Consider the following 12,256-nt stretch of genomic DNA (forward strand, 5'->3'; position numbering starts at 1 on the left):
CAAAAAATTCTTGTATTCTGTAATTAACTATTTGGACAGTATTACTTACAGGTACTTTCTTCTGTGTGACAATTACTGCACAGTCTTTCCCTCTGACAGCTACTGATGTAAGGCCGCCCTGGTTAATAGCCTTAAAAGCATATTCTGGAAAAGAGAACAGTTTTTTTTTAAGTTGGAATAAATTATTGTAGATTCTTGCAATGAAATAATAAATAGTCATTAAAAACAATGACAAAGAGCTACATGAACACGGAAGGCTCATATAGGATTCCAAGATGTGCAAAATCAAAATAATAATAATGACCATAAGTCACAGTTAAACCAACTCTATTTCTTCCATTTTCATTTTACTGAAATTATTTTCATTAGGCTGATGCATCCAATTTCCAATAAAGTTTTTTTTTTTTTGAAACAGAGTCTTGCTCTGTCACCCAGGCTGGAGTGCAGTGGTGCGATCTCGGCTCAGGCTCACTGCAACCTCTGCCTGCCAGGTTAACGCTAGTCTCCTGCCTCAGTCTCTCAAGTAGCTGGGATTACAGGTATGTGCCACCACACCTGGCTAATTTTTGTATTTTTAGTAGAGACGGGATTTCGCCATGTTGGCCAGGCTAGTCTTGAATTCCTGACCTCAGGTGATCCGCCTGCCTTGGCCTCCCAAAGTGCAGGGATTACAGGTGTGAGCCACTGCTCCCCACCCCAATCATACTGCATACTGATCATAAAGATCATACTGCATCTTTATCAATGATGTTTTGTCATTTCAAAAGTTTTTTTTTGTGGCCACTATTTCTAAGTCTGGTTTTCCCAGGTCAAATTTAGCTGCTCTAAATTTTTTCCAGACTTAATACTTCTGTGAACTTTTGGTCAGTAACTAATTTGACCACATGCAGTTTTAATTGCTGTTTGATTATTCTGCACTGATTTTTGTCTACCAAGTTGAATATTTCTGGATCATGCTTTTTGCAATTTTCGTGTTACCTACAACATATGACTCTATCTTTTTTTTTTTTTTTGAGATGGAGTCTCGCTGTCACCCAGGCTGGAGTGTAGTGGCATGATCTCAACTTACTACAACCTCTGCCTCAGCCTCCCGACTAGCTGGGATTACAGGTGTGCACCACCACGCCCAGCTAAGTTTTTGTATTTTTAGTAAAGTGGGGTTTCACCCCATTGGCCAGGCTGGTGCCGAACTCCTGACCTCAGGTGATCTGCCTGCCTCGGCCTCCCAAAGTGTTAGGATTACAAGCGTGAGCCACCACGCCAGTATAACTGATAATGGTTGTCTTTGGACAGTATGATTACAGATGAGACTACCAATTTATATGCTATATATTTCTGCAAATTTTTTTTTTTTTTTCTTTTAGAGACAGAGTCTCGCTCTGTCACCCAGGCTGGAGTGCAGTGGCATGATCTCAGCTCACTGCAACCTCTGCCTCCCGGGCTCAAGTGATTCTCCTGCTTCAGCCTCCTGAGTAGCTGGGATTACAGGTGCCCGCCACAATATCCAGCTAGTTTTTGTATTTTCAGTAGAGATAGCGTTTCACCATGTTGGCTAGGCTGGTCTCAAACTCCCGACCTCAGGTGATCCGCCTGCCTCAGCCTCCTAAAGTGCTGGGATTACAGGTGTGAGCCACTGTACCCAGCCCAAATTTTTCTTTTTTAAAAAAGTTTTAGTAGAAATTAGGTCTCACTATGTTGCCCAGGCTGGTCTTGAACTCCTGAGCTCAAGTGATCCTCCCATATCAGCATTCCAAAGTGCTGAGATTACAGGCGTGAGCCACCATGCCACTCTCTGCAATGTTTAAATTTAATAATAGACACATATTTTAGTGGGTTTTGAGATAGGGTCTTGCTCTGTTGCCTAGACTGGAGCACCAGGGCATGATCATAGCTCACTGCAGCCTCGACCTCCTGGGCCCAAGCGATCCTCCAGCCTCAGCCTCCTGTGTAGCTGGGACCACAGGTGTATACCACCACATCCAGCTAATTTTCAAATGATGGAGTCTTCCCATGTTGCCCAGGCTGGTCTCAAACTCCTGGACTCAAGCGATTCTCCTACCTCAGACTCCCAAAGTGATGGGATTACAGGGATGAGCCACTATGCCTGGCCTGTTTATTTTTAGTTAAAAATAGATATGGGGTCTTGCTATGTCGTCCAGGCTGGTCTCAAACTCTTTGGCTCAAGTGATCCTCCCACCTTAGGATTACAGGCATGAGTCACTGTGCCTGGCCTGGGCACATATTTTGTAATCAGGGGAAAAGCAACAAAAATCAATACATGTTCATGGTAGAAAATATGAAAACACAGAAGATAACTTTTAGATAATTATTCATAATCTCAATCATTATTTACATTTTCACATGTAACAGATTATTTCAAAATTCTGTCTTCGAGTGTTACTCTGGGCACTGAGTCTGAGCCCTGGCCTCATCTGTTCAAAAAGTCACAGGTGATGAGGACCAGCTGCGAAAGCTACTGCCTATCACGCTAAAGAATCTCCTTTAATAGAAACTGTAATAAATCATCAAATATTTCTAAATGGCTAAATATTTAAGAGATGACAAAAGAATAGAGCAAAAATGATTATAGAAAAATCGCCTTAAGGAAATCCTTGGTTGGGTGCAGTGGTTCATGCCTGTAATCCTAGCAACTTGGGAAGCCAAGGCGGGAGAACCACTTGAGCCCAGGAGTCTGAGGCCAGCTTGGGCAACATGGCAAGACCCTGTTTCTACAAAAAAATGTTAGCCAGGCATGGTGGTGCGCCTATGGTCCCAGTTCCTTGGGAGGCCGAGGCAGGAGGATCACCTGAGCCCAGGAGGTCAAGGGTGCAGTGAGCTGTGCTCACACCACTACACTCCAGCCTGGGCAACATAGCAAGACCCTGTTTCAGGAAAAAAACAAAAAACAAAAAAAACTTCAAATATGGCTTGGATTTAACTGGTTTTATCATTATTATCATTATGGAGCAAGAGACAGCATCTTGCTCTGTCACCCAGGCTGAGTGCAATGGCACAATCATAGCTCGCCACAGCCTCAAACTTCTGATTCAGACCCTCCCACGTTAGTCTCCTGAGCAGCTGGGACTACAGGTGGGTATCACCATGCCTAACTAATTTAAAAAAAATTTTTAGGGATGGGGTCTCACTACATTGCCCAGGCTGGTCTCAAACTCTTGGCCTCAAATGAGCCTCCCGCCTTGGCTTCTGGAGTAGTGGGGATTACAGCAGGTATGAGCCACAACCCCAATTTAATTGGTTAATTATAATAGCAAAATTTTACCATCCCATTACACTACAAATACTTTTTTTTTTTTGAGATGGAGTCTTACTCTTGTCGCCCAGGCTGGAGTACAGAGGTGCGATCTTGGCTTACTGCAACCTCTGCCTCCTGGGTTGGAGCAATTCTCCTGCCTCAGCCTCCCAAGTAGCTGGGATTATAGGTGTGCACCACCACGCCCGGCTAATCTTTGTATTTTTAGAGATGGGGTTTCGCCATGCCAGCCAGGCTGGTCTTGAACTCCTTACCTCAGGTGATCCACCCACCTCGGCCTCCCAGATGCTGGGATTACAGGTGTGAGCCACTGCATTCAGCCTATGCTACAAATAACTTCTAAAAAAAAGCTGGTGCCTCCCTATCTGTGGGGATTGGTTCTAGGACCTCCCGTGCATACCAAAATCCACAGAAACTCAAGTCTCTGATATAAAATGGCACAGTATTTGCACATCGCCTATGTATATCCTCCTGTATACTTGAAATTATCCCTAACTTGGCCATGCATGGTGGCTGACACCTGTAATCCCAGCACTTAGGGAGGCAGAGAGAGGTGGATCACCTGAAGTCAGGAGTTTAATACCAACCTGGCCCAAATGGTGAAACCCTGTCTCTATTAAAAACACAAAAATAGCTGGGCATGGGGGCAGATGCCTGTAATCCCAGCTACTCAGGACGCTGAGGCAGGAAAATCGCTTGAACCTGGGAGGCGGAGGTTGTAGTGAGCTGAGATTGCACCACTACATTCCAGCCTGGGCGACAGAGCAAGACTCCATTTAAAAAAAAAAAAGAAAGAAAGAAATTATCTCTAGCTTACACTACACAAGCTAATACAATGAGTGAGACTCCATCTAAAAAAAAAAAAAAGAAAGAAATTAGCTTACACTACACTAGCTAATACAATGCAAATGCTAAATAGTTGTTATACTACATTGTTTAGCGAATAGTGACAAGAAAAAAATCTGTATGTGTTCAGTACAGGAGCAATTTTTTCCCTTAATATTTATGATCAGCTGGTTGAATCCATGGATGAGGAACCCATAAATATGGAGGGCGAGCTGTACAACTTTCACATTGCTTCTTGGTTCTGATCCTGATATGGCTAATAAAGCTTCTATCAGATCAGCCCTCCACAAATAAAAACTACCTCTAAACAAAACAACAACTACCTAAAGACACCACAAAGTCAGATTCTAGAGGGGAAGTCAACAGTTGGAGAAAGGAATGGCATGAGTTGAGCTTCCCATTTTTGTGGCTCATAATCTGAGAGCAGTAAAGGCTGAACTCCCACAGAAAATTCAGTCTTTTAGGCCTGAAGAACTAGAGAACAGTTTGGGGTAACAATAGCTGCTAGAAAAAGGAGGGAGAGAAAGGAGAGCACTAGGGAGTGAGAGTCCCAACTTCTATATATAAACACTGCCCAAATCTTTGGCAGATTCCATAACAACACACACAAGGCAGACTCCAAGCAGCCCAATTAAGGATAAAAGAAACAGAGTGAGATTTAAGATGCCACCCAAGAGACAGACTTTGTAGCTTGAGAATAACCAAATTAACTGCCTACTAGAACAAAATAAGTCAACACTCTTTGGAGAAATGTAACAGAATCCAGAGTCTTCACAAAATAACATTCATAAATGTCCAGGATACAATCCAGAACTCTCAACATACCAAAAAACAAACCAAGTCAAACTAAAAAACCAAAACCAAAACCAAACAACAAAACCCAGGAATATTGTGTTTAATTCTCAAAAAGAACAATCCTGAGATGACCCAGATGTTGGTGTATTAGCAAAGATTTAAAAACAGTTATTGTAACTATGCTCAATGACATGATGGAAAATGTTCTCAAAATGAAAAATGACAGGAAATCTTCAGCAGAGAAAAAATGAAAGAAGCAAAAGTAAATTGTAGAACTGAAAAGTATAATACATAAAATTAAAAAATTCACCAAATGGACATAACTGTAGAACGGAGGTGAGAAAGGAAAAAGTGAGTGAATATGAAAATGCATCAAATTATCCAATCTTAAAAAGGCAGAAAAAATAGTCGGAAAAAAACAATGAATCTGTGGGTCTACATCAAAATGTGTAACTCATGTATAACTGGAGTCCTATATGGAGAGCAAAGAATGGGGAAACAAAATCTGGAGAAATAATGGCTAAAAATGTTCAAAATATGGCAAAAGACAAAAAACTTCAGATTAAAGAACCTCAGAAAACTCCAAGCAGAATGAAAACAAAGAAAATCACATATAGATTCATTATGGTCCAATGTCTGAAAACCAAAAATAGAAAAAATTTTGAAAACAGAGAAAAATTACATACAAGAGAACAATATATAAATGTCTGCTGATTTAATCTGAAGATAGTGGAATAACATTCTTAAAGGGTGAAAAGAAAAACCTGCCAATTCAGAATACACACAACAAAAATATCCTTCAAGAATGAAGGTAAAATAAAGACACTTTCAGATGGGCACCAGAAACGCTAAAGACAATTCTTCAAGCTGAAGAAAAATGATACCAGATAAAAATTCTGAAAATGAGCAACATCAAAAATGGTAAATATCTGAGCAAACACAAAGAATTATTTTATTCCCTTCCTTAAAAATACATGACTTTTTAAAGGAAAAGTTGTAACACTTGTGGAGTTTCTAAAATATGTAGATGTATTACTTTATAGAAGGGAAAGGGAGTAAGTAACATTTCAAAGTTTGCACTTTTTTTTTTTTTTTTTTTTTGAGATGGAGTTTCACTCTTGTTGCCCAGGCTGGAGTGCAATGGCACGATCTCGGCTCACTGCAACCTCTGCCTCCTGGGTTCAATCAATTCTCCTGCCTCAGTCTCCTGAGTAGTTCGGATTACAGGTGCCACCACCACGCCCAGCTAATTTATGTATTTTTAGTAGAGATGGGGTTTCACTATATTGGCCAGGTTGGTCTTGAACTCCTGACCTCAGATGATCTGCCTGCCTCAGCCTCTCAAAGTTCTGGGATTACAAGCGTGAGCCACCATGCACGGCCAAGTTTTCTACATTTTAAGTGAAGTGATAAATACTAACTCTAAGAAGACTAAGAGATGTATATAATCCTTAGAGCAATCACTAAAAAAAAAAAAAAAAAAAAAAAAAATGCAAAGTAGTAACCAAAAAATTAATAGATTAAAATGAAATTCTAAAAACTACTCAATCCAAAGAAGGTAGGAAAGGAGGTACAGAGGAACAAATAAGCAAATAAAACAGAAAAGCAAATAATAAAACAATAAACTATAAATCTAACCATATCAACAACCACATTAAATGTTAAAGACTAAATATTCCAATTAAAGGCATAAATTGTTAGAATTGATAAAAAAGCAAGACCTGCCAGGCACAGTGGCTCATGCCTGTAATCCCAGCACTTTGGGAGGCCAAGGCTGGTGGGTCACCTCAGGAGGTGTTCGAGCCCATCCTGGCCAACATGGTGAAACCCTGCCTCTACTAAAAATACAAAAATTAGCCGGTTATGATGGCATATGCTTGTAATCTCAGCTACTTAGGAGGCTAAGGCAGAAGAACTGCTTGAATCTGAGAGGCAGAGGTTGCGGTGAGCTAGGATCGGGCCACTGCACTCCAGCCTGGGTGACAGAGCGAGACTCTGTCTCAAGATTAAGAAAAAAAAAAAGGCAAGACCCAACTATATGCTATCTATCAGAAACATGCTGATAAATGGATGAAACAGCAGCATACCACATAAACAGTTAAGCGTAAGGAAGCTGAAGTGGCTATATTAATATCAGACAAAGTAGACTTCAAGACAAAATATTATCAGAGATAAAGACAGACATTTCATAATGGTAAAAGGATCAATTCATAAAAAAGACATAAATATATATGCACCTTATAAGAGAGCTTCAAAACTGACAAACTTACAGGGAGGAATGGCCAGTCCCACATGGTTGAAGATTTTAACACTGCCACTCAGCAAATGTTAGAAATGGAAAGAGAAAAAAAAAAAGAACGGAACCACATTAGCAACCACCTTGACCTAGTTGTTACGTGTAGAATACTACTGGCAACAAATGAAAAACATAAAGAAACTATGACATAATAAATGTGTATTGTTTAAACGCCACTAAATTTGTAGTGATTCTGGCTGTGTGTGGTGGCTCCTGCTTGTAACCCCAGCACTTTAGGAGGCTGAATGAGGAGGATCACCTGAGCCCAGAAGTTTGAGACCAGCCTGGACGACATGGCCAGAAATCAAGCAAGAGTAACAGACAACAAGAGAAAAACCAGCTAAGTCAAAAACTGGTTCTTTGAGTCAATAAAATCATTAACCCTCTGGTAGACTGGTAAATGCATCCCCAAAAGATATCTATGTCCTAGTCCCTGGAACCTGTGAATGTCACCTTATATGGCAAAAGCAGGCAGAGGGTCTTTACACAGGTGATTAAGTTTTTCCTAGGGAAAAAAAAAATTCTAGTAACACTTGATCCCCAATCCTACATAGCAACTGGCCACAGAGAAAAAAAAAATCACCTAAGCCGAGCAGGTGTTTTATAGTTTTCCACAGGTCCCACCATTTCCTGTTATCTTTCACCCAGCCTGTTTCACTCACTGGCATTACTTATCTGGTCTGTGTAAGCATTTGCGTCCGTCATCCCTGAACTAAATAAATGAATACATGCTTATTGCTTAATAATGCAAAAAGGTAAAAGCCACAAAAGATAAGAGTATCTTCCCTACCACATAAACTTTTGTGCCACAAAATAAAAAAATTTTACATATAAAAAATGCTTCTCAACAGAGAATGCACTTGCGAATTTACCAGGATTCATTAAGGGGGCCCTCATTCTTTATATAGACCAGTGCTGTCCAACAGAAATTTCTGTGATGCTGGCAATGTTCTATATTTGCAATGTCCAATATGATAGTCATTAGTCATATGTGGCTATTGAGCACATAAAATGTGGCCAGTATAACTGACCAACTGGATTTTAAAGTGTTTTTTTTTTTTTTTGAGATGGAGTCTCACTCTGTCACCTAGGCTGGTGTGCAGTGGAGCGATCTTGGCTCACCACAACCTCCGCCTCCCAGGTTCAAGTGATTCTCCTGCCTCAGCCTCCCAAGTAGCTGGGATTATAGGCACACACCACCACACCCAACTAATTTTTCTGTATTTTTAGTAGAGACAGGGTTTCACCATGTTGGCCAGGCTGGTCTCAAACTCCTGACCTCAAGTGATCTGTCTGCCTTGGCCTTCCAAAGTGCTGGGACTATAGGTGTGACTACTGCGCCTGGCCAAATTTAAAGTTCTTTGTTAGGAATATCATTTCTATTATTCCTCACCTTCTTCTCTGAACTTCCCTTCTCAATCTTCTTCACCGCTTTCATCTCTTCAGCCAGCTCCTGAAATAACGGTATTTCCCAGAATTCTATTATTTTCTCCATCCCTGGATGATTTTACCCTATACCATGGATTCAGCTATAACCTAGATAATCACTACTAATCTGTCTTCTCTAGCTCTGGACTTATAATCATAAATGTCTATTTCTTCAAATACCTATGCTTATTAGCCACAGACATGACTAAAAATAAACTCTTCCTCTTTATAAGCCTGCTTCTTTTCTTACAGTCCTTATTTCATAATTGTATTACTAACCACTCAGTTTTTTAAGCTACAAACCTGGGTTATCACTCTTGACTCTAACCTCCTACCTTTTCCCAAGAAACGTCCACTCTTATACCTATGATTTGCTTTAACATACTCTAGAAGAGAGTGTGTGGGAAAGGGAGGAACCAAGAATGACAAAATATTGACATCAGATGAAGCTGTGTGATGGGTACATGAAGGTCACTATACTAATCTATCTACATTTGTCTAAAGTTTTCTATAATAAAAATTTGAAAAATAAGCTCAAGAGACCCCTCCATCCTTTCTCTCTTATTACCTTAATTCACTCATTAGGGTTTATATGAATTACTGATACTGAGCAAACCTATTCTAACTGTTCTTCCTGCCATCAGTCCCCTTTTCATTTTCTTTTCTGAGACAAGGTCTCACTCTGTTGTCCAGGCTGGAGTGCAGTGGTGTGATCGTAGCTCATTGCAACCTGAAACTTTCGGCTCAAGCAATCCTCCTACCTCAGCCTCCAGAGTATGTGGGACAACAGGTGTGTACTACCACACCTGGCTAATTTCATTTTATATATTCTGCAGAGACAAGGTCTTGTTATTTTGTGCAGGCTAGTCTTGAACTCCTGGCCTCAAGCAATCCTCCTGCTTTAGCCTCCCAAAGTGTTGGGATTCCAGGTGTGAACCATCAGTCCCCTTTGTAATCCCATTTCTACACTCAACTTCCCTATTATGTTACTTAATTACCCTGCCATTCTTAAAGCCACCCCCCACCCCCTCCCCCCACCCCAGCTCTGTCCAAAACACATGGAACAAAGTCCAAACTCTACCATGGTACTCAAGCCCCTTCAAAATATTGCTATAATTACTCTTCCAGTTGTTACTGTCTATACTCCATCCACACTGACTGATCTATGCACTGGTCCCCCAAATTTCCTTATTTAATCTTCATCTGGGCCAATTCATCTCTGAGAAGCTTTTCCCGGCTCTCCTAGGCAGTTAGTCACTTCCTATGGCACACTTTTTGTACTATTTAATACTCATTAAGTTGCGCATAATTTCAATAAAGGCTTGTATAAATGAATCCCTATTTTAACGCTACCGCCATTAAATGTTTTAAAATAATTTCCAGAAAAATGGAAACTGCCAGAACAAAGAATCTAGAGACAACACCTAGAGTATCTTTTAAAGAAACACTGGCAGGGTAAAAAGTAGTATCATGGTTTAGAGCAGATACAGACAACCTATGGTACATGAAGGCCAATTAAGAAAAAAGAGCCCGGGCGCGGTGGCTCATGCCTGTAATCCCTGCACTTTGGGACTTTGGGAGGCTGAGGTGGGTGGATCACTTGAGGTCAGGAGTTCAAGACCAGCCTGGCCAACATAGTGAAACCCTGTCTCTACTAAAAATATAAAAATTAGCCGGGCGTGGTGGCAGGTGCCTGTAACCCCAACTACTATCGGGGCTGAGGCAGGAGAATTGCTTGAACCCAGGAGGCAGAGCTTGCGGTGAGCCGACTGCGTCACCACACTCCAGTCTGGGCGACCGAGTGAGACTCCATCTCAAAAAAAAAAAAAAAAAAAAAAAAAAAAAAAGGAGGCTGGGCACTGTGGCTCACACCTGTAATCCCAGCACTTGGGAAGTGGAGGCAGGAGGATCAGTTGAACCCAGGAGTTCAAGCTAGCCTGGGCAAACACCAAGATGTCATCTCTACTAAAAATAAAAATAAAAAGTTATCTGAGCATGGTGGTATACACCTGTACTCCCAGCTACTTGAGAAGCTGAGGCAGGAGAATTTCTTGAGCGCAAGAGTTTGAGGCTACAGTGAGCTACGATCACACCACTGCACTCCAGCCTGGGCCACAGAGTGAGACCCTGTCTCAAAAAATAAATAGCTGGATGCAGTGACTCATGCCTATAATCCCAGTACTTCAGGAGGCCAAGGCAGGTGGATCACTTGAGGTCAGGAGTTTCAGACCAGCCTGGCCAACATGGTGAAACTCTGTCTCTACTAAAAATACAAAAATTAGCCAGGCGTGGTGCATGCCTGTAATCCCAGCTACTTGGGAGACTGAAGCAGGATAATTGAGTTAACTAGGGAGTTGGAAGTTACAGTGATCCAAGATCGCACCACTGCACTCCAGCCTGGGCAACAGAGTGAAACTCTGTCTCCAAAATAATAATAATAATAATAATAATAATAATAAAGAAATAAAGATAAAAATAATAGCTTATGGGCAGCATTTTAAAAGGATATTTTTTAAAGTCAGGATTCAAATGTTGGCAACAGTACTTAAACACTATTTACATCACCAAATATTTTGGTTTGGGCTAAAATTTTGGAAACTTACAAAACTCCAAAACTGAGTAAAGTATTCTTGAATGTCCAAGATTATGCAAGAAAATAATAAATGATAGTCTATTTTCCTTTTTTTTTTCTTTTTCTTTTTTTGAGATGGAGTCTTACTTTGTTGCCCAGGCTGGAGTGCAGTGGTGCGACCTCAGCTCACTACAACCTCCGCCTCCTGAGCTCAAGCAATTTCCCCGTCTCAGCCTCCCTAGTAGCTGGGTCTACAGGTGCCTGCCACCACACCCAGCTAATTTTTGTATTTTTAGTAGAGACAGGGTTTCACCATGTTGGCCAGGCTGGTCTCGAACTCCTGACCTCAGGAGATCCACACGCCTCGGCCTCCCAAAGTGCTGGGATTACAGGTGTGAGCCACCACGCCCAGCCCCATTTTCCACTTTTTAAATGGGAAAAATTATAATGCATTACACTCGACTCCAAGCCCCCAATTTTCTAAATCTTAAATACATAGTAAAATAAGTATTAGATTGAACCACACAAAACTGCCATTTTTACAGGTTAAAAAAAAGTCAAAACTTTTTTTTTGTAGTTCTACAAAACAACCATGCAGTTTCATGGTTCAACCCAACAACAAACCATTAGGTTAAGAAGTAAATTGCTTTCTTGCTCAAACAAAATGGTATAAACAGTTATTCTGTATGTAGAAATGTCACTTCCACATTAATATCTTATTTGCTTTGTTTCCTTCCCTACAATTTTCTCCAACACTTCCCCAATTTTTCTAAGATTCATTTGTATACTAGAAAAATACAGTGGCTAAACATAAAAGGCAAAATGTTCAGGACAAGCACACAATGCAAGACGATGGCTCATAGTGTGCACAGCTCAGGCTGTGAGAACAGCAGAGATATATATTGCCTTTATGTCACTCATCAGGCTTTGCAAAGCATTTACAGGTGATTCTGAGGTCCTACCAATTATTAGAAATGTAACTTAAGACTTTTCCCACCCATAATTTTGTTTAGAATGCTGTAGAGTTTCAGGATGTAAATATGATTTT

The 12,256-nt window shown here is 40.8% G+C and overlaps 1 protein-coding gene across 4 annotated transcripts in view; it reads right to left on the reverse strand.

The window, feature by feature from the left end:
* Positions 1-12,256, reverse strand: part of PSMA6 (proteasome 20S subunit alpha 6) — a 42,270-nt gene that overhangs the window by 9,862 nt on the left and 20,152 nt on the right. For 3 of the 4 annotated variants that reach the window (XM_033188269.1, XM_033188270.1, XM_033188268.1), the window contains exon 2: positions 50-144. The exons of the other annotated variant lie outside the window; for it this stretch is intronic. In XM_033188269.1, the coding sequence (XP_033044160.1) occupies positions 50-144 (95 nt within the window). The remainder of the gene's footprint in view (positions 1-49; positions 145-12,256) is intronic. 4 annotated transcript variants of the gene reach the window in all.

This window comes from Trachypithecus francoisi, unplaced genomic scaffold (genome assembly GCF_009764315.1).
Source record: "Trachypithecus francoisi isolate TF-2019V2 unplaced genomic scaffold, Tfra_2.0 Lachesis_group3, whole genome shotgun sequence".
In the NCBI taxonomy this organism is placed as follows: domain Eukaryota; kingdom Metazoa; phylum Chordata; class Mammalia; order Primates; family Cercopithecidae; genus Trachypithecus; species Trachypithecus francoisi.